We start from the raw sequence: 22,436 nt of genomic DNA on the forward strand, positions 1-22,436 counted from the left end.
CTAATAGAGCGGAAGTGAATAAAGTTAACAGAACATTTCACAAATTAGTGTGCACTGCTTCTTCCTCGTTGTATCGTGTTTTCTACAACACAAGAATCACGAGAGTCCCTGAAAGCACCATTCACGACACCGAGCCAATGTCCACAGATCGTCAACACCAAGCTGTAGGTCAAACAGACACACCTCAGTGGACCAACACAAACTCACAGACTTGTTAGGACTGACACAGTGACACAGACTGACACGGTAATACAGACCCAAAAAGACTTACAGACCGATAGAGTCCTGCTCTCATTCCCTGTTATAATGCTCAATCAAAACCGTTTCAATATGGGATAAAAAATATAAAAGGATAATATTAAGCTATAATTGCAAAGAAAACAGTAACAAGAGGAATTTGAGGAAAGTCCCTGTGTTCTAAGATTGCACTGAAAAGATCACACTTCATCTTAACTTCGGCTGTGATATTGGTGCTGTTGTGGCCTGCTATGTTGGAGGGAGCCAATCAGATCAGCCTGTTTCTGACGCTCTGATTTTCAGCACTGAGGGCAGCATCGCTGAGGGGCGTGGCCTAGCAGAGCGCTTCTGCTCTCTGATTGGACGGTTCGGGCTCGGAGTTTGGGTCCTGCTGGTTCTTCCCGGACGGACCGTACGTCACGTGACCACCTCTTACTCCCAGATCCGTCGGTGGAGGAATAAGGACACAGATCGGAGAGGCCGAGCGGCGGACTGTTGTGTTTCCCCCCCGGGCGTGATTCTGTGGTTGGATCCGTAAGATGCTATTTAAACGAACACGGGGGTTTTAGTGACGTTATCGGAACCAGGTAAGACGGTTTTAATCACCGCATTTTTCATTCATCACACCACATCGGGGAGCGGGAAGGGGAAATGCGTGCGGTCAAAATGAATAATCCGGCTCCAGGTCCGGGTTCGACCCGCTCGGTGTCCGGATGGAGAAGAAGCACCGATGCAGCACCGCGCACAGCCTGAAGGACGCCTCTCCATCGGCCGCGATCACGATGCTGTGTGTCCCACTGCAGCATCACGCTCAGCACACTGTCACGGTCACAATGGACGAAATCTGTTTTAGTGACAGAAAGATGCCCCCCCCAGACCCCCACCCAATATCCACCATCACAAGCTGCACACATCTGGTTTTCAAACACATTATGCTTGAAAAGGCTGATTACAGCCCACCGCAGGTGGTGAGGCTCCGAAGAGGACTGGGCTGTGAACTCCTCAGGCCTGTAACACGCCTATTTTCAGCCCATAGGCTGTGAGCACATAGAAGATACGGCGCATCACACAGCCGTAACACAAGGTCCAGAAAACGTGTTTATCGTGAAAGATGCTGTGAAAAGCTGATCACATCGTATAGGAGGTCAGAGCCTTTTATTCCAGCGCAGGGTGTGCATGCTGGTCCACAGGGAGGCCAGTGGAGGATCGTGGCCTGTTGCCTGCAAGGAGAGCAATGAGTGAGTTTGCACTTAATAAAACAGCTCTGTTGTCTGCAGTTTGGTTTTCAGCAGTTGATATTGAAGCCCGTGCCCGTTTGCGAGAGGAAGAAAAAAATACCAAGCAGTGATCATGGCAGGTGAGCTTTCACTGTAGTCACTCAACTACAGTGTGTGCATGCGATGTGGGGTCTTTTTGTTAGAAAATTTGGCTGCAAAATGGGACAATCAAGCCATTTGTGAGGCAAAATTTTAATCCGGCGTGCAGCTGTCTTGACTTAATGTCTTTATGAATTTGGTGTGTGGGCAGCTGGGCTGAACTGCGTCTTTGTATCGCAGAAAACAACTTCCCTCCTCTGCCTCGATTCATCCCTCTCAAGCCATGTTTTTACCAAGACTTCAATGAGATCCCAGACCAGCGGCGCACCATGTGCAAGAGGCTCTACTACCTTTGGATCTGTGAGTGTGTCTGCAGTCAGAGTTTGTGTGTTGGCAGCTGGGAATATTATGTTGAATTTTAGTCGTTAACCTGTGCACCGGTCCTCTCCCTCACGCAGTCTCACTTTGTTTTACCATAAATATTATGAGAGTCAAACAGCAAACACTCCAGTAAAGCAGTGAGACCAGCCTGACTGGTCTCAGTGTGGCAGAGAGCCACATCAGCCTATTTTTCCACTTCCACATTTATCTGAGGAGTCCATTTTTTTTCTAATTTCTATTTTCTTTATGAGTTTAGTCAAAAAAAAATATATATATATTTATGTAGCCACATAGCGACTGTCCCAACCTCTCATTTGTAGAGATTTGTTGTTTTTTCATTGGATCACTGAAAATGGAATCAATGGTTTGGGGTAAATAAGACATTCACAAATCACAAAATAATTTTTGTCCTTATAAGGCTAAAATGACTAATGTATGAATGAATCATGAAAATAATCTGCAAATTGATATACTGTGGAAATAACTAGTTGCAGCCTTAGTGATAGTTAATAACTCCAATATTAATATTTGCGTGAGAGTCACCTAATCTTTTTCATTACCATTTAGGTTCTGCCATTTGAGTCCAAGAATGTAAGTCTGGTCTAAAAGTAGATTAGTACACAAATAATATTGAGTAGAAATGCGTGCTTTCTGTTCTAATAGCTCCAGTTTATGTTCATTTATTGTAGCCTGACACAGCGCTTGTAGTCTTAGTGTTGAATGGTGGAGATTCATGCCACCCCATGAATTTTCCCCCGAATTATGAGTAATCCAAAATGAAATTTTTGCATTCAACTTTTCATGTTTTGGCCATCTTTGCTCCTCCCCCTGAATGCTGACAGTGAACAGCGCCACATTGGCTGTTAATCTGATCGGCTGTCTGGCGTGGATGTGTGGAGGTGGTGGAGCAACCAACTTTGGCATGGCCATCCTGTGGCTCATCCTGTTCACCCCCTGCTCCTATGTGTGCTGGTTCAGACCCATCTACAAGGCTTTCAAGTAAGATGATTTCACTTGGGGATTTGGCACTGTTGTCTCTGGTTGAACACATCATCGAGCGCCCTGATTATTCTCTCTCCGCGCAGGACCGACAGCTCCTTCAACTTTATGGCTTTCTTCTTCGTCTTCATGGCCCAGGTGGTGATTAGTATTATCCAGACTGTTGGCATTCCAGGTTGGGGAGTGTGGTAAGGACTTGAAGTGGATTGTAGAAATTCATGCACATGCTAAACATTGTGAAGTCCAAATGCAGATGGATTACAAAAGAGCAAAACAGTTTCAGTGCTCCTTTGGATACATTCCCAGAGTCTCTGCAGGTCCACTGGAGGGAGTTACAGAGCATCCAGTTGATGTTCTGAGCTGTTCTTGGTGACGCAAACAACACCATGTTGCACATTGATCCCAAGGTGTTTAGCTGCAATTTGGTAAAGCTGGAGACCATAGCTCATGGTTCACACATGTACCTGCCTCCATTTACTCTGTTACACCTTTATTCATCACTCACAAACTATACCCTAAACTGTAACACAGCCACTGATGTACAGGATGCTTTATGTTCGAGCTTATGCCTAACACAAGGTTCATCTAAAGGATTGCTATTTTCTGTCAGGTCTGTCTTTTACATGAGGTTGGAGAACAAAATATCTCGGGGGATATCAAAAGCGGAAAGATCGAAGATCCAGGCCAAGTTTTAGAAGAACCCAAAAAAGTGTTGTCACCCATCTGCAATTTCCCCCCAGTGGACACAAACACGATGATCAAAATGCACACTAATGATGCAAGTTTACGATAACAAGGTCACCCACTTTTCTAAAATGTGATAACATGTCAGTGATCAGTTTATAGTTTACTTCCTCTATACATGTGTATAAAAAAATGAAAAAATAAAAATTCAAACTATGATCATAAACACTGTCGAGCAATATTTCAAACGTGGGACCAAACAAAATTATCTTTTTTTTTTTCTTTTTTTTTTCCAAACAAAAATGATCATAGATGGATTCTGTATTCATGTTATGCCATCAGTGTGATGATGATGATGATGCTAATTGTGTTGTTTCTTTAGTGGCTGGCTGGCAACCATCACTTTCTTCAGCACCAACATTGGCTCAGCTGTGGTCATGCTGATTCCCACCATCATGTTCACCATAGTGGCTGTGCTCTCTTTCATCGCCCTCACCAAGGTGAGCGGTGCATGCCTACTTCATCTCAAGGAAACGATCTGAAAAGGTTTCGTTTCCTTCCCAGTAACAGAAATGCACATTTTTGTAGTTTTCACCTGGTAAAAAGACTTTGGCATGTGGCGAGCACCGATGTATCACAGCAGCCTCGTACCAGACTCAAAGATGGTACCCACTCACTTGAATGAAATTTTCACACCTGGTGTGTGAGCTGAGGTTTCCAGCTCTCAGTTTTGTTTGCACGTAGATGCGTGCGTTTGTTTTGTTTTTTCCCGGCCAGGGGATTTTATTCATCATTATTACTCTCGTGCGCCGTCCTCAGGTCCATAACTTCTACCGCGGTAGCGGTGGCAGCTTGGGTAAGGCCCAGGAGGAGTGGGCCACTGGCGCCTGGAAGAACCCTCATGTCCAGCAGGCAGCTCAGCAGGCGGCCATGGGAGCGGCGCAGGGAGCCATGCAGCAGAACCAGTACTCAGCAGCTCCCACCTACAACTACGACGACCCGATGTAGGACAGAGACAGGATGCCTGGCTGGCAAGTGGGAGAGATGAAAAAGGGATCAATTAAGAACAAAATTCAGAATTAGGTGCCCTTCATAAAAATACAAGCTGAATTTAAACAGAACAATGAAGACAAAAGTCATGTTTTTTGAGGAAATATACTTTTATTGAATTTTGACACACACGGGAGAAAATCATTTTAGTCAACATTTAATCAACAGTCAATTGTTGTTGTTGTTTTTTTTTTTTTTTTTTTTTTTATCTCTTATGCTGCTCAATTTTAGTGTGTTGCTTTTGAGCAGAGACACATAATATAGCTAAAATGAATCCCGTGAGCTTCTTCAGTTTATCCAGAGTGGCTGATCTGTGGTGAGCACAGGGTGATTGCTCTGCCTCTTCCTGTGTCACACTCTCCAAATGTGTTTTACGAACCTTTAATGTGTTTTTAAAGTACTGTATTGTTTTGTGTTTACTTTGCTTTAGCCTTGAAGTTAAAAGGTCACTAAAACAGTTTGCCCCTCAAAGACAAGACTACTTAAAATAATTATTTCCCATTAAAACAATCCTTCTACATTCGGGAGAGTTTCCTTCCTGTCGAGAGTCAGATTAGAAAATGAGTACCACTCTTGTATCTAGGCCAGTGATGACGAAGCCGGTAGCATGTTAGCGTAGAGACTTTCTCCAAAAGGAACAAAAATGTTTGGCCTAAACTAATAAGACGTGCCCCTGGAGCAGTGAACCTCAGAGGTGCTGATAGATTTGATTTTGTTACACTTGGAAAGATCGATCTGCAGTCTTTGCCGTAAAAGGCTCCTTATTTCTCTACACAATACGTCGATTCTCTCATGTAAGTCAACAATGCCAAACTATTCCTTTAAATTGAACCTTAAGGCATTTATCAGGAACATGTGATTCTTTTGATATGAACAAGCAAATTCAGGATCTCTCTTTGTACTTTTTTTTGCTGAAAATGGAAGTTTCACTAAAAACCTCAACAATGTAATCAGAGTTGAAAATACTCAGAAATGTCAAGCGATTTGACTGTAACTGTTAAAAACTGGCATTTCCCCAACTGCACATCAGAGAGTTGTAGCTTTTAACTCCGAGAGAAACAACAATTCACGTTTTAGTGACCTGATTTTTTTTTTTTTTTCTAATACTGGTAATGATTCAGTTCAATTCAACATTTTTTACATTCTCAGGAAAGATGTGACAGTTTCAAATTCTACCTGTCAAGCCCTTAAAGTGTCATCATAATGGGCTTTTGTCTCCTTTTGTTGTTGTTGTTGTTGTTGTTTGGTTGCTTGTTTTTTTTTTTTTTGTTTGTTTTTTTTGTCATTACATCTCGGTGAAGTGTTGAGCTGGTTGATTTTGGCTCAGTTATTATTACATTATTACATGTTAAAGTAAAGCACACGCAGTGTTTAGGATTGCAGTTCTTTGGATAAAACATTCCAAAAAAACAATGTACAGGTTAAAAGTGACAGAAAACCAAAACATTTGAAGGTAAGACATACAGTAAATATTAATAATCATTGTTGTAGGTGGTCACAGCATTGTATGAAGTGATGGATGTTTTGTCCCTTTGGCAAATTCTTCCACTAACCCTTACATGTAAATGCTTAAATGGCTACTTGTTTCTGAAGCTCTGGATTTCAGGCCTTAGTGTGTCATTTTGTGGCTGTTGGTGTTATTCCATGAGTAGGTGTTATATGATATTTATATGAAACAAAAGAGAATATAAGATTCAAGACAATTATTCCTTTATGAGGCGAAAACGGAGAGGAGAATATCTGCGTGGGGCCTGATCAGAGACAGTGTCACGTGGATTTAAGTGAAATGATTTTTGACTCGTGTCACTTGGACTCCTCAAGATTCAGTAGAGGATTATTACAGTAAAGCAGTATTAGACTTGAAACAGATGTGAAGATTTGTATCTGAATGCTCGTTATTTCCAAACCTGTGAGTCGTCTTGTCTGGTTGTGATGATGTAATATTCAATAGGCTGTTTTTCCTCTTAAGTTCTTTTCTTTTTGTACCGACCTTATTTTTTCTGTGTATTTTGGATTTGGACGTATGGGTGACTGTGAAGCACATGTTCCATAGACGTGGATAACAGATTTTATTTTATTTTATTTTTTTTTTAAACAATTTTTTTGTTTTTTTAAAGAATTCTTTAAAAATCTCATGTTTGTACTGGTTTAGCTGTTGACATCAGTGGAAACTTCAATCACAGTGAATCACATTGGAGCAATACTAACATAAGTATATTAAACTGTAGAAGTACTAGGATCAAATGGGGTCCTGTTATGCAGGCTTTGAATATCGAAAGAAATATTTACAACGATAAAATGAAAAGTGTTAGGAATTTAAAAATGGGCCTGTTTTTAATTTGGACGTCACAGGTTTAATTTTACACCGTATAACATTTACACCAGCGAATACATATACAAGTAGTGATGAATTATAACCCTGCAAACTGGACCATTCACCTGCTCGTCAGTGGTAAATGCACAAAGTTTAGCTGATCTGGTCGATGAATTAAGAACAAAGGAGTGACATTGCTCGACGGCTGTATGAGATTATCACAGTGAGTGTCAGATCAGTCCACCCGGCCATCTGTACATAAAGCACAGCGATGTGTTAATGGACATTACGTTATGATGTTGCAGGAACTTCGACGAACTGGATGGCTCACACTCTGCATTTCATATCGCTGTATCTAAGCTTCTGAAAGCCATTTCCCATCGACCTCCCCATGTTCCACGTGTGCTGTATGTTGTTTGATATGTATCATCATGTACTATATAAGTAGATATAAATATATAATTACTTGAGGTGAGGTAAATATTTGCCACTCATTAGTAACATGCTCTAATTAGGTGAGTGAAAGGTTTAAGGAGGCTGTGTCTCTATGAGTGAAGTAAATGAGGAATACATTTTTGTGTATTACTTTTGTATTATTTGGTCCTACCCTAATAGATATTAAACAGTTCTTGTTGCATCTTGTTTGGTTATTTGAAACGTTTGAGTCTGCTACAGAGCAGCATGGCGCCGTAGTGGTTAGTGCTGTTGCCCCACAAGAAGGTTGCAGGTTTGGTTCCTGGGCCTGGGGCCTTTTTGTTCTCTGTGTGCTTGCGTGGATTTCTTCCCGGTATGGGAGCTGGGGTTTACCCCAACCACCCGGAAACAGGAAAGCGGTAGAAGATGAATGAATGACCTGTGAGAATGCTACAGGGCCGCACAGATGGAGCAGAGCCACCTGGGATCAGATGCGCTTCAATAAAATGAAATCAATGGGAAAAAGGATTGACATAATGCTTAAACCAAGATGTTTTTTTAGATTCGTGGAATGCCAACATTTTAGATGTGAAATGTTCACAAAAAGCAGAAGAGCGACAACCATTGAACCCGTAAATGTCATCTTTAATCTGCACCATTCATTCAAATGAAGTGGCCTTGGTTTAAACATTCAGTGCTACAACAGCATGGCTCCTGGTGTAAGGGAATGATGATGCATTTTAAAATGTTCAATTTCTCCCAGGTGCATATTTTTAAGCTTTCATGAAATGATTACGTTTTTACAGTGCAGCAGAACTAGTGATTGAACAAAAATTCTAAAAAGAACTAAAAAAGGCAGCAGAAATCATGTTTTGTTGGAGCTTCCACAAGATCAAGCTGCAACCCTGCTGTACACTGTCAAAATACCAATTCTTTCAAAAGATTTAAATTAAAGTAGGACAAGACCATGCACCATTTTTCATTAAATTCTTGGTTCAGTATAAAATTACTTTAAGAATATCAACTAAGAATAAAAGGAAACCCCGCAAATTAAAACAAACCAAAACTGCACTGAAGAGACTGAAGTCATTAGGCTCAAGGAAAGGAAACGCCATTCATTTGTACTAAATAAGCTGTTCTGCATAATCAAGTTATTATGAATCAACTGCAAATAAATGGCCAGCTAACATGTTAGCTAAGAAAGCATTGGTACAAGCTCCACTGAGCAATGAAGCACAGAAATGCCCATAAAACAGCAATAATCTTAAAATTCTTTATTCATAAACTTGATGCAAGTTTACAAATTACTGTACATGGTCAAAATTTCTTCAAATGGAAAATGAAAAATAAAAGAAAACCAAAGCGAGCCAATGGTGCCAGGCTGTCAACAGTTTGTTGGTGCCAGAAAATTACTTGAGATTAACAAATCTTTGCAACACAGTCCAGTTAAGAGAAGCGTGCAGGGTCGATTCACCACAGCATGACTGCCAAATTCATCTTTTCTCATCTCTCAATAATCCCTCTGACCTCAGGTTTGGCATTTTGGAGGGAGGATATTGCACGGGTGGATCGAGGCTTTGTAACAGGGGAAGGCTGTGAAACTACCCTTGTGTGCCTTCTGTGTTGGGGACACTTGTTGCTGATGATACCGGATACCTGAAAACTCCTCAGCCCTCAGATATATCAGACACGTAACAAGTGGAGTAATGTGCTAAGAAAAGATAAACTTCTTCCAAATATTAAAATATTTCGCTCAGAACAGCCTTGATGTTATAACTACCCTCTCCAGGTAGTCTAAGATCACATCACACACTGAAGTCACATTTATTTCAGTATTTGTGGGATATAAGAACAGAAGTCGACTTTGGTGGGTCTTGATGAGCCATTACATGGGGCAGTCACCATCCGCCTCTTGTCCTTCCCCTCATACGCTGCTTGAATTAAAAGGTGTGTGTAGCCCATCTTATAGTAAAGCTGATTACATTTTCTGTTTATGACATCACATCATTCTGCGAGCTGAACCTCACCATTAGCAGAATAGAACGATAATTAATCTAGAAAATAGCCTCAAACTCAACATGTCCAGATTCCCCTTCTAAGGACTGTTTGTTACCTGAGTTGCCATTCAAACATACTTTTGCAGACAGTGTTAGCAAATAAACTGCAAAAGCGCCAACAGATTGATACAGTGTGTGTCCTGTAGAATGGGGGACAGCAGTACTGATGGTGTACTACAGTATATTGCAAGGTCAAAGCTTCATACATCGTTTCAGGTCACTTCTTGTCATTCTATGAATGATCCTTTTTCTTATACAACAAAGTAGACATCGAAACACAACCATGGTACATTGTGGTGGGAAAGGGAGCCCCGGTGGGAGTTTAGCTGCTGACTAGGAAAATGAGGCAGCAGAGTGGAGGAATCCGCTGCAAGAAACGTGTAACATGGTGGCAATTTAAACTGGGCAGAGGAGAACCATTACAATTGACCTACATCAGGAAGAATGGTTAATATTCCCACATTCAAACAGCCCTCATTCCCCCCCCAACACTTTTCTTAACAAAGTGATGTAATCACTAGAGGCCTTTATTTAGTCTGTGCACTTGTGGGGCCACTTTGTTAACAGAAATAAGGCAATGAAGAGTTCCTCAGTTTCAACATTAGGTCTGTTAGAACTTCCAAAGTGATATTATCGTCATCTTTCTCATTCCAAGACATACAATATGCAGATTGGAGAGCGTTCAAATCCACTGGCCACGTCTTTATAATGGTGGATTTGTTTAGTTTGTGCAGTTAGTTTTGGTTCTGCTTGGCCCAGCATTCTTCATACATTTTATAAAGTTCAAGCTAAAAGATGCCGAGTGGTAGGTCATCTCAATTGAAAGATACACCCCTAAATATGAAAATTGGCTCATTTATTGTCTAGGATGCTCAATTCATAAAAACAACTGCCAAATAATATTTCTATAACAATATTTGCATTTATGTACCACTTAACTTTCAAAAAGTTCGAGAAAAAAAAAAGTTTTATTTACTCAATAATTATTTAATAAAAAGCAGTGAGGTGCCACTTCAAGAGCTTCAGTATCCATCTTCTTTTAAAATTCCCATTTAAAGAGGTTTAACTGACTGGTTGTGAAGCCCAGTTTGTCAAAGCAGCAAAAGAAAAAGCATTTCCCCACATTTAAAGGGAGAAAAGTTTTTTTTGTTTGTTTGTTTTTTTGTAAAGACAAATGAGCATATTTAGAAAACAGGACTAGTGATTCTCCCACATCATCCTCCTCACTACAACACTGAGGGGAGAAGCAAAGTGACACCAGAAAAAGGTATTTTTCCCGGAGTGGGGGGAAGGAATACTTGTCAGATGAGCCAACGAGATGGTTTCCGGAAGAAAGATGATATACTCCCAGTAAGTCAGATGGGGGGAAAATATTCCAAAGAAAACAAGATGCTTTGACCTAAGACATGTTCCCTGTGCATAGTGGTAGTATCTCCTTATCCGTCCTCTTTAGGTGGTGTGTACCAGCCTAGAAGAGTAAAAAGAGAAACTGTTTGCCAACGGACCAATACCACGGTCTGCAGTCCCTCAGACATGTTTACTTACCGTTCTTTTCATGAATCTGCACAAGGGATTTATATGACTGTTGTGCTCTGGCAAGATTGTACTGGTTCTGAAAAACAAACATGGCTGTGTAAATTGTTTGCTACGCATTGCAAACTATACCAGACTTTACTGCAAGCCACTCCACATCTTTCTCTGCTATTTTCTTTTTTTACAATTGTCTGTCCATTTAGGCCATGACCACTGCCAACGCAGGTGCTGAATATGTTGACATCATTTTTACTGCTCCAAAGTGCAACTATATTTGGTCAATTGTCTCTCCGAAAACAAACATATCACACAAAGTTTTGTCACTATGTGTTGCCTATAAGAAGAGCTAAAATCTCTCTGGGTGTGTAACCTTACTCATCTGAATCACAATCAACACATGGCAAAACACATTGATTACCTTATTGGCTCCAAATTGCACCCTGGCCTTTCCTTTCACCAGAGTTGCATTTATCTGCATAATGACAGATTCTATGGAATAGGCACTGCTCCAGCCCTGAAAAACACAAGGCCACACAAACAAACCCCCATCAATCCACTTGCTGTGTAGTTTGAGTTGTGGGAATACATCATGGGATGTTTGAAACTCACCTGTTTTGTGAGAAGTTCCATGCACAAGGCCCCTCCTCCTAGAACATAACTGAAAGTAGAAGACACAACAGTATTAGGAACAAGCAGTAAGCATTTTGAGTAGATACCTTCAACTCACCAAGTTTTCACTTGACTGTTTGCAAACTTGTTGTGCCTCACGTTGATTTCACAAAGCTTTGATTTACATTGTGGGAAAGAAAGTTTTTCATTTTAAATCACTTGGAATATAGAAAAGGTTTTGAATGTACCAGAAAATACAAATAATAATTTCGAATCAAATTGTTTGCTTTGTCTTTTGTTGTTGTTTTAAGTGATTTGCAGCACGCCATAAACAAACCAACAAGGCTGTGCAATGCAAAAAGAAAATAAGTTCAAATAAAGTCCACCTTACATCTAATAATATACCACAGATTCTTCAAAGGATCTCACATGAGCTTTGTGAGCAGCGTCAACACATCTGTACCAGCTGCTAACACAACAGGCTACAGCACAGTGAGCAACTTCTTCACATTTGCATTATGGAACAAATAAATATTGTGACTAAATCTCTCCCAACAAAATCCAAAATACATTTAAAAACTGAGTGCACAACAAATGTGGATCAAGTCCTCATAAGTGAATACTTTCTTCAGATCACTTTCATGTGCAAATTTCATGACACACTCACCCTCCGGAGAGCACAGGTGAGACAACCCGTACAAAAGGTGGGTCAAAAGGAAAATTATCCTGTCATGTGAAGAAAAACAACTGAGTCTCAAGAAAAAAAGAAACAAACAAACAAATGACAAATATCATCACAAGACTTACTTTATAAGAGAAATTAAGCAGAATGTAGTCCACGCCTTCCTTTTCTTTTAAGACCTGCAAGTCACTATGTAATGGACTATCTGGGTCTACCCTGCAACAAAGAGTGACGGGTCAGCTCTAACATAAGAGGCAACATTTGGCAAGCTGAGAGTTATTAAAAGCAGCTGGATGTGAAAACTTACGTCCTTAACTTGACATGCCATTCATAAAGGCTGTCATTGACTAGTTCGACTGAATAAATACCTGTGAAGGACAAACACAGAGCTCTGCTTCATTCTGCTGATGAGACATTGAAACAATGGAGACATTTGGGTTAGGGTTTGGGTCAATATTCACCTGTCTTGTAACTCTGTGATCTGTAGATCTCCCTGAGTTCCTTCATTAGGCGGTCTGAGGCTTGCACTGAGCCAGAGACTGCACCCTGCAACATAAATCACAAAGGTGCATTACACTGATGAACAACACCATATGCTGCAAAGTGATGTGAATGAGCCTATGTCAGCCAACTAGGCTTCTTCCCGGGGAAGGGTAGTGCTTTTTTGTCCTGCTGGTGCCCTCTGCAGCAGCTGAAGCAGCAGCCACGTTGTGCCAAATGAACAATGAGTCTGGGATTTCACACAATGCTACAGCTGGACTGAACATGGCCAAACGTGAAGAATGGAACAAAAGTGAAGAATTTATGTCCAGTGGTTATCCCATAATAAGAGCAAACACTAGCCAGCCTTTAACCGAACCTTTTCTTTCCTTTTATTAGAAAAAGGAAATGAAGCTGCAATTTCATCAAAATTGCTCATCGATTTCAAGTTGTAAACAAAATGATCACTGGGCCGACTTATCTAGTTCTGGTTATTTATAACTTCAGGTACTTGCAAATGTTAAGTCTACTTAGTTCTGAAAGGATTTTAATTCAATCGATGGATATTTGATATTAGATTCACATTCACTAAAGTTTCATTGAATGACAGTCTTACCCAGGAGACTCCTGTGTTTTGTGCTGAGTAATATGAGGGCTGCAGCGAAAAGTCAGTGTTCAGAAGATGTTGGAAAGCAGCTCCTCCACTTTGTTACAGTAACCAAGTGCAATAAGAGAAAAACAGAAACGGAATAAGCACTTACATTCAGGTGATCCTGTCTCTGGTTCTTACGTATCTTCTCCAAGATGGCCAGATTTTCTTTTTCTATTCCATCATCTTCTGACTTTTTTCCATCCACCGGCTCCTCTTCTTTCATATCATAATGGTCTAGGTCTTGGTCCAGGTCAATGTCCTGCTGACACAGTGTATTAATCATGTTTAGAAACAGGATATAACACAAGTTAATTCATAAAGCTATAAATAATTTGATTTCCTTGGACTGTCAAGAAGATATATAGGCACCTCTCCCATTTCTTCCTCCTCATCCTCTTCAGATGTCACCTCCTCTGACTGCCCATGCTGTAGTGAGAGAAACAATATAAATGAACTAACTGTATGCTTTTAAAATTAGCAAAGAGACATCCCATTTTTAGATGTTTACCTTTCGCTCCTGGGTAATTGGACCAGCAGGTAGTGGCTGGTCCAGCATTTCTACATCTGGATGTTGTGGGAGGTTGTAAAGGCGACAGAGGTCACAAATGAGCCGTTTCAGCTGCTGAAGAAGCTGCAAGTCAAGTCAGCCGTACAAGACGGTATTAATGAAAACCATCCAACCATTAAACAATTCTTCCTTTGTTATTGCAAATAAACACAGTCTCATACCCATTGTTTTATGTAAACCTGGTCAGTTATATGCAATGAAATTCAACAAATTTACCATTAAACATAGTGTATCTTAACATTGTCACTGAAGTGTTGAATTGTATATTTTAACATTAGGTCATCCATAGTGGTGGTGTTGAACCTGTCTGCATTATATTTAGAGAGGTTTCTAATACTCTGCCCCATCAGCTCTGAAAACAAGGGGCAAAAAAAGGAACCATCATATCATTATAATGTAATCCAGTCCAACACCAGCATCATCATTAGCAATAATAATAATGAAACTGAAATCATCATTCAAACTTTTTACTTCCTAACTGTAGTAACTGCAGATCTCCTAACGTTAGTAAAAGTATAAAAGGTTAAAACAGACTAGTTTCTTCAACCAGTTGATAATTATCCCAATCAGTCCTCGAAATCCACCACAAACTAATTCAAGAAAGACAAACAGAAGCTTTAGGTACAGCTCTCACAGTCAAATCTTGGACCTTACTGAAAATGCATGGATGGATCATGAAGATGCCGTGCACGCAGAAAAACCTCAGAATATTTTAGTACTTGAAATGAAAGCAAGTGTGTTTAAAAATATATAAATCTACAAATACTATTCACAAACTGTGATATCGGCAACCAAACTTTTGACTACTATACACAATATGACAGGGCTGTTATATTTGACTGCTGTCATTCAACTGTACACGATAGAGGCACCAATGACTATTTGCGACAAAACCATTTTGTGCGTGCCTCTGTGAACATCAGCCACATGAGCCAACTTACCAACGTGCTGCCTTTTCTCACATCCTCTAAGCGCTCCAACACTTCAGCCAGACTAGGATCATCAGAGTCAACAAACCATATTGGGGGTGTTGAGGGATAGGATTCCTGCAAAAGAGGCAACAATGGGATGTGGAAATTTAGCCAGCCATGCTTGTGTGTCAGTGGCTTTTGTGTTTACAAGTTATTGTATATTACCACTTACCAGAGACCACCACTGCTTTTATGAAACCTAAATGTTACTCAGTGAAATTTCCTCCATAGATAATGTTAAGGTTGATTCGAGTGCTATAAATGACTTACAACCAAATGTCTTAGCCCACACAGCCACCTACTGAACAAAATGGTTTTTATACTGCCAGCAGAACTGGAAAAGCATCTCTAGCACTAGCAGACAAAAATATAAGTGATGCTCTAAAGCTTTGATTAGACCTTCATGTTAAATCATGTGTGGATTTTAGTTCAAAAGTCATGATTTAACAAGGGGCAAAGTCTTCCCCCAGAGCACAACAGTACAGTAAAAACGAATGCTTTGCTGTGTTTGGTACAGCTGTGTCATGTACTGGTAACAGTTTCTACGACTGGGCTCCTGTGTCCAAAACATGTCTAATGCTACACAGTAATAGTGAGGTTCAGGTGTGAAGTTACAAATGGGCTCGGGTATGAATGTATGAGGGCTTACTGCTGTGTTCATGTTACATATGAATGGTCACACGTGTTCGATGTGAACGATACCCAAACAAAGCACAGCAACTCAAGATGGCTGTATGATTGTCAAGTCAGGTGTTCGTCACGTGTTGCTGTATGTATATCAATTAAATGAAAATAATAAATAAAAGATTTCATCATCCAAACCGATGCTCTACAAAATAATCAGCAGATTTCCCAACAGCATAAACCACTTTTTTTTTTTTTATCCTACCAGGATCTTAAACTGACCATCACAGCGCCACATTTCAAGCAGCTTTTGCTGCGTTTATCCCACACCGTGCGTGTTGAGTTAATCCAACATGAGACGATCTGGGAGAAATTAAAACCACCTTTTACTGACTCACCTATCGTTTTCCAACGGCTGTGATGGTGGATGTACTCTGGTTTCTGACTCAAAGGGGATGCAGACTGACTCAGCTCCAGTCTTGATATGACATGGCTATCAAAACATTTCAACCCCCCCCCCCCCCCCACCACCACACACACACAAACACACCTCCACCTCCACCCACCATAAAGGAGCACAAGTGGAAGTGCGTATGAGGGTGTTTGTTCACAGACAGAGCCAGGATGTGGTCTGGGTGCTGAGGAGGTCTGTGCCATGATGCCACAGGACCCCAGCTGTTAGTGACAGTACCTACAGATGAGTGTTGTTTGTGTTTGGAGACGATCTAAGTCCCAAATAAGACACAGACAAAGCCGTTTCGTGTTTAGCGTGAGGTGCAAATTATTCTCAGGCCCATCTGTCGGTATAAACGCCGAACAAAACATACACACACATCCAACTCCCGGCTCACAAATAAACAGCATTCATCTAACAGCGGTCGGCCTTGTTTGTGTCCACATCATATCGTTTTTGCTGCTCAGTTAAAAAAAAAAAAAAAAAGAAGGTATAAATGTCGCCGCTATGACACATACCAGTAAGTTCGCCAGAGGGATCCGTCTACTTAGTGAAAAGGCAGAAAACACAATGCTACAACATTCCATTAAACCGCATCTATCTAAGCTTTAAGATGTGGACGGGACACTCAGCGACACGTCCTGGCTCTTCAAAATACGGACAATCGGGGCTGATACATGGCGAAAGTTCGCCTGTGCTTGAAGTACATCACGTTCACGGAGAAAGACGGTTTGGTTCAGCAGTCAGAAAGTTAGACGCCGCGGTGCCGCAAACTAACGCAGTTATTGATGCTAACTGGGAGCTAGCGTTACTTTCAGTTGGGCTAACAGCAGCTACCGCGTCGATCCGATGATCGACATTTAATTGTGTTATTGTCGAGCTGGATTTAACACCGGGCCTGTGCTGTCTCCCCCAATGCAGGGGCGGAGGTTAAGTCCCGATGGCTCGCCGCAAAGTTGAAATAAAAGAACTCCTTTAGTTGGTTTGTAAACACGGAACCTTTCCGCGGACCGATTTGGCTCCAGTCGATAGTCGGAGGTCTCGTTAGCTGGCCTGGACTCACCGTGATGTTGCAGTGAATGATCAGCAGCTTCTCTCCTGTTACGTTGAATTGGCAACTGAGTTCATCGGGTTTCCAGTCTATTATTCTGAATCGCTCGTGATTTGGGTCGAAAATTGACACCAAAAACTTCAGCTCGGCCTTCAGCCCCGACACCGACATCTTCTACTCATCTCAAACCACCAGGCCGCTGGTAGAGGGGAAGTCGGGGCGGAATGCGACCGCGCAGTTGAGTCGGTGCTCGGATCTCGCATGTTAGCGTGAGAACAACAACAAAGGGCTGGAGGGTTTGGTCTGCTAACGCTGCTACTGTCAGGAGGACTGGACGCCCATCACGTCCCACCACTTCAGCTCCATGCACTTTATTTCATTTTATTTTTTTTACATTTATTACACGACATGCTTTTATTTAGTAGTGCTCTTAAGCTCACACGAAGGAGCCCTGAAAAAGAAGGCGAAACATTACTAATATATGGATACTGTATGTTAAATAAACTATGTGTGAGCAAAGATAATTTTGAGAAAAGTGACAAAACAAAGGCTGGGCTACCCACCGACCATTGGCCTTATACCTCAAGTTGGTCCTTTTTATTATTATTGTTATTATTATTATTATTATTATTAAAGGAGAATTTGCACCACAGCGCAGCTGGTTGCTGTATTGTTGGGGCCAAGCTGGCTGCAGTTTTTCTGATCATATTTTACATGAACAAAAGGATTCCAATAGCTGACATGATTTCAGCACATGAAACTGTGAGTCAGCTGATACCAAGCCAATGTTATCTTACCTCACCCTCAGATTGACTGACTTCGCATCACATGACTGACACATGACACATGATTAGTGCTATTCAAGCTAAAAAAACTGCTCTTTTGAAACTGAAAAACTTTATTTTGTGATTGTCAAAAGTAGGCTCAATTTACTTTTCGACCTTTTCATACAAAACCTGTGTCCTATTTTCATTACAATTTACACATGCAATTCAGACCAAGCCTTACATCATGTTAATTCAACACAGCAAATTGAAGAAAAGAAGCAGCCTATGTCCTCAGGCAGTGTCAGCCTGAATTGGCTTCAGCACTCCTGTGAACCTGACAGATGAGCAGTATCGATGATAGGTGGATGACTTTTAACGATACTGTGATTCATAGTCATTTTGCTTTCTCTCTTTGTTTTCTTTTCCTATCTTTGTGATTTCTTGCCCCACCACAATATTCACTACTCCTATGTCCTACGTATTTAGTCTTTGTTCTCCTTTTTGTAAGATTATCTGCTTAATTTCACTTATATCTCTGAAGACATTAGGTGACTTTCTGACTGGGCAGCACAGCAACATAGCATGGTGGTTAGCGGAAGGTAATAGGTTTGGTTCCAGGCCCTGGGGCTTACTGTATGTAACTAAATTGACCATAGGTCTGAATGCGAGTGTGAGTGGTTGTTGGTCTCTGTCTGTCTCCGTGTGTTGGCCCTGTGATGGACTGGTGACCTGTCCAGGGCGTACCCCACGCTCACCCAGCGTAATCTGGGATTGGCTCCAGTACCCCCCACGACCTAGAAATGGAAAAGCGGTAGAAGATGAATGAATGAATGATTGAGTGACTCTCTTACTGTTTCTCATTTTTGCTTTTTTTCCCTGTTAATTTACCGTTGTGCACCTTGCGCACAGAAACCTTATCCTAAACGTTCATTATGTCACTTCAAATTTATTGTTTTAAACTTGGTTTGTTTCTGGTTTGTATCTGTGTAAATCATTTGTATTAGTCTTTAGGATTGTTAGGTTGTTTGACTTGGAGTGATAGTATTGTTCACCAATCAGTGGGTCAATTGAGTCATTTCTCTGGACACACACCTTCAGTAAAAGTGTATTTAAACTATTATTTAACATCACTGCGGTGTACTTGTTATCATAAAGGATTTATTACACTGACCTGACACTAGATGGCACAACAGATAAATCTGTTCCACTAAACATGTGCTTTGGTTGTAGCTGCTGCATGACCAGTACGCAGAATTTACACAGGGTCCTTATCAGCTGCATTTAATACAGTCTCACCACACAGCTGTGTTTCCTTGAACCAGTAAAGAAGATTAGATTACTCCATCTCATGCACACATGACTTCGAAGGAAAGACTCGGAGCTGCACAGTGTCAGCTGTGATCGTATTGAATAAATTGAACTTGAATAACTGTATTGTGGGGATATTTTGAAGTTGGATTGCCTTTCTTGATCCCGTGGATTTGGGTAAGTGTTTATATCCTCCAAGACCTAAGAGAATAAAGATCACTCCTATGAATGTGAACTCAGAGAGTAAATGATACATGATTCCAAGCACAATGAGTTTTTGGCAGATTGACCATTCAGGGAGAAGCTCATTTTCTTATTGTTCCACCTCTTCTATCATACATTCCTCTCACTGCAACGCAGTGACTTTATCGCAAAGAATCAAGAATGTTGTGAGTTATATCCTTGGGACGGACAAGATGTCATTCATCCCAGAGCCTTACTACAAACCTCTATTTAGGCAGCACTTCTATTCTGACATGGATTACTCAACATTTTTCCTAGATGCCAATGAGAAATAATTTTGTCTTTGATTTTCCACGTCCAATGATGCCAAACATAGTCTACATGAGTGGATTTCAGTGCGCACACCCAAAGAAATTGCCTGTGGACATGGAGGAGTTGGGGATGGGATCATTATGATGACCTTGGGAACTTTAGTTGATAAACTTCCTTATGATGTCGCTGAGGAAATTTCCAGTTTCCCCAGAAGGTTGTATGGAGCAAGGCCAGCCAGCCTAGACAACAACAAGTTTCTTGTCAACTGGCTGCCCCAGAGGGACCTCTTAGGACATCCCAAAATTAGAGTCTTTCTGACCCAATTTACCACGGGGTTCCTACTGTTGGACTGCCCTCATTTTTTGATCAGCCCGACAATCTCTCCAGAATCAAAGCAAAGGGAGGAACTGTGATTATGGATATTGTCTTGCTTGATAGACACATCTTTGCAGATGCATTGATGGCAATGGGGGGGGGGGGGGGGGGAGGTGCCTGGACTCATTGGGGACCGTGGTGGAGAGGAGGATGAGGACCAAGCTGTTTGATATCATGGACGGTGCCGACCGCCCTTTTCACCACACCTTGGTGGAGGAGAGCACCAGCTGCAGTGGGCGGCTCCTCACGCTGCGTTCAAGGACTGAGTCCACAGGAGGTCCTTTGTCCCAACAGCCATCAGACTATTTAACTGCTCAGTCGAGGGCAGGGGCCACTGACCTGGTCTTTGGTGTCCCGCCACCCCCCTTCCTCCCATACTTTGACCCACCGTCCTTCTTTGTGTGCAATCCACTACTGACTCTTTTATTATGTTTATTATTTTATACTATGAACTTAACCCATTTTTATCATATTAGGCTCACATTTTATTGATTGATTGAATACACAACTGGCTGTCTTTTATTGTGTGTTGGTGTGCTGTCTATCTATCTGTCTATGTGTCTAATGCTGTTGATGTTATTGCTGTTTTATTGTCAGTTGTTTTGCTTGTAACATTCACCTGCAATTCAATTGTAATACTACTTGTTGGGAACAAATTTAAACACGAGTGACATGAAAAATAACTGACTGATGTTAACACAATAAATTTTTATTCACTTGTGACAACTCACAAAACTCTTTCATAACATTTTCAGACTGATGGGCAGTTTGAGCAAAGAACCAAAAAGAACAGGTTACTGTACAATTGTACAAAAGTTTTTATTCACCAAAAGACTGAAAGATGAGTGAGCCAGTGGATTACATTTTTAGTGTGGAGGAAGTCCAATTGCTTCCACATGAGTGATGGGTCCACAACTCACCACAATATATGGCATTCCTATTTCGCAATTTATCAATGTGCATATAAATATAAACATGGTTTGAACGTGATGATTAAAGTCTTGTAAAAATCCTGCTGTCTTGTTGATTGTTAATGATTTTAAATACATATTCAATTAAAATTCATAAATAAGTCAAAAAGACAAACAATTACGCTTAATATTAAAATGAAACAAAAGATATTTTAATTTACAGAACAATATTCACTTACTGATAAAAAAAAAATCTTCCATACCTGGTTAGGTGTTTTTTCCCCTCGAAATTATACACAAAACAAGACTTTTGCAACTGTTGTATTTTATTCCCATGCTTTGATAAGGAATTCAAACTTTCGTTTCTAGAAAAGGGGCATATTGGTTAAAATAAAAAAAAATGTCCTGTTCTTTTCATGGGACATAAAAATAAAATTGCACAAACACGCACAACACAAATATTAACATGGAACCATAGGTGTGCTTCACAACGTCTTCAAAGTTTGCGGTGACAATGTGAAAAAGAACCCTTCATAATCATATCAAATGGAGGAGAGAATTGTTTCTTCTGCATAGCTGAAAAAGCCTCATTTTATACAATTTTTTATTTTTTCCATTTCATTGGCACTCTTCATTATAAATTTACATATTCATTGCAGACATATTTAACTCTGCATAAATGGGAAAAAAAGTCATGTAATTATGTGAAATCATGAAAAGAACAACTTTAGAGAATCAAGTTATCACAATCTTCTTCTCAGTCCTTGTGTCCAACTTTCACAGTTGTTGATAACACAAAGGATAAGGCTGATGTACTGATGTTGCTTTTAATGGAAGAGGACAGGCAGACAGATGGACAAGCAGGCAGATTCAAGTTCCAGGTGTTAAACTCAGATAGGTGGGAAAATACACACGAACATAAACAGATGATCGAATTGTGGCGATGAAGCAACTGGGAAACGGTGATTGAAGAAAAGAGATGGGCACTTCAGTGAGTATGGAGTAAGTTCAAGGGCATCTGGTAGGTGAATGGAAAAAAGCAGAGCAAAAAACACAAGAAATAAGCCGAGGGTAACTGAAGAGCAGACTACGACACAAGTAATATTTAAAATGGCATTTTAATTTTTCATTTCTACACCGTTTGAATAAGTCATGATACTGTGACTCAGTTGAACTGGCCCAGTTCCCTGTATTTTGAGCAATGCACCTTTTCAGACATGCCATTCTCTTTCTGCCCATAAGATGTCCCTGTTCGTTGCTCCTGTTTGTCTGACTGTTCGCCTCAGTGTCATCCACATTTCTGCCAGTGAGCTTATCCTCACATCAAAAGCTTCTGCCTCTTCTGTTTCAACATTTGGGTTCGGCTCATTCTGCCTGTGTGGCCACTGCTACAACTGCGATGAACTCAGGAGCTTTGTGATTTGGTTTTAGCCTCTTGCTTGCTTGGTAAATTAGAGAGAGAACTCATCAGCCATGATCCGGATTAAAACTCAGCAGGATCCTG

At 40.8% G+C, this 22,436-nt stretch overlaps 2 protein-coding genes across 7 annotated transcripts; one reads left to right on the forward strand and one right to left on the reverse strand.

The window, feature by feature from the left end:
* The first annotated feature begins 685 nt into the window (after positions 1 to 685).
* scamp5a (secretory carrier membrane protein 5a) lies at positions 686 to 7,618 on the forward strand. Its single transcript, XM_029523782.1, has 7 exons — positions 686 to 824; positions 1,515 to 1,594; positions 1,794 to 1,913; positions 2,777 to 2,933; positions 3,020 to 3,121; positions 4,000 to 4,117; positions 4,437 to 7,618. Exons 2-7 carry the CDS (start codon positions 1,588 to 1,590, stop codon positions 4,623 to 4,625), a joined length of 693 nt encoding a protein of 230 aa, XP_029379642.1. The 5' UTR covers positions 686 to 824; positions 1,515 to 1,587; the 3' UTR covers positions 4,626 to 7,618.
* Positions 7,619 to 8,654: 1,036 nt separating this feature from the next.
* LOC115056837 (ubiquitin-conjugating enzyme E2 Q2-like) lies at positions 8,655 to 17,331 on the reverse strand. Of its 6 annotated transcripts, none has more exons than XM_029523579.1 (13): positions 17,089 to 17,331; positions 14,918 to 15,022; positions 13,939 to 14,039; positions 13,778 to 13,838; positions 13,518 to 13,667; positions 12,738 to 12,822; positions 12,584 to 12,644; positions 12,402 to 12,492; positions 12,262 to 12,320; positions 11,595 to 11,643; positions 11,404 to 11,499; positions 10,998 to 11,064; positions 8,655 to 10,920 (listed from the first exon to the last, which is right to left on the reverse strand). In XM_029523579.1, the coding sequence occupies exons 1-13, from the start codon at positions 17,245 to 17,247 to the stop codon at positions 10,889 to 10,891; spliced, it is 1,116 nt and encodes a 371-aa protein (XP_029379439.1). In that variant the 5' UTR covers positions 17,248 to 17,331; the 3' UTR covers positions 8,655 to 10,888. The 6 variants fall into 6 exon arrangements, with proteins under 6 accessions (XP_029379439.1, XP_029379436.1, XP_029379438.1 ...); XM_029523576.1 differs by having other exon boundaries at positions 13,778 to 13,834; positions 13,917 to 14,039; XM_029523578.1 differs by having other exon boundaries at positions 13,503 to 13,667; positions 13,778 to 13,834; positions 13,917 to 14,039.
* Positions 17,332 to 22,436: the final 5,105 nt, after the last annotated feature.

Source organism: Echeneis naucrates, chromosome 16 (assembly GCF_900963305.1).
Source record: "Echeneis naucrates chromosome 16, fEcheNa1.1, whole genome shotgun sequence".
Lineage (NCBI taxonomy): Eukaryota > Metazoa > Chordata > Actinopteri > Carangiformes > Echeneidae > Echeneis > Echeneis naucrates.

What these genes read in the sequence shown, in the direction of transcription:
- scamp5a (XM_029523782.1), top strand. An exon ending in CCCATCTACAAGGCTTTCAA is followed by an intron (nt 2,934 to 3,019) that starts GTAAGATGATTT and finishes CTCTCCGCGCAG; the next exon opens with GACCGACAGCTCCTTCAACT. An exon ending in ATTCCAGGTTGGGGAGTGTG is followed by an intron (nt 3,122 to 3,999) that starts GTAAGGACTTGA and finishes TTGTTTCTTTAG; the next exon opens with TGGCTGGCTGGCAACCATCA.
- LOC115056837 (XM_029523577.1), bottom strand. Translation starts at nt 17,247, where the DNA reads ATGTCGGTGTCGGGGCTGAAGGCCGAGCTGAAGTTTTTGGTGTCAATT. An exon ending in TCATTCACTGCAACATCACG is followed by an intron (nt 15,023 to 17,088) that starts GTGAGTCCAGGC and finishes CCTCTTTTGCAG; the next exon opens with GAATCCTATCCCTCAACACC. An exon ending in TGGCATGTCAAGTTAAGGAC is followed by an intron (nt 12,493 to 12,583) that starts GTAAGTTTTCAC and finishes TCTTTGTTGCAG; the next exon opens with GGTAGACCCAGATAGTCCAT.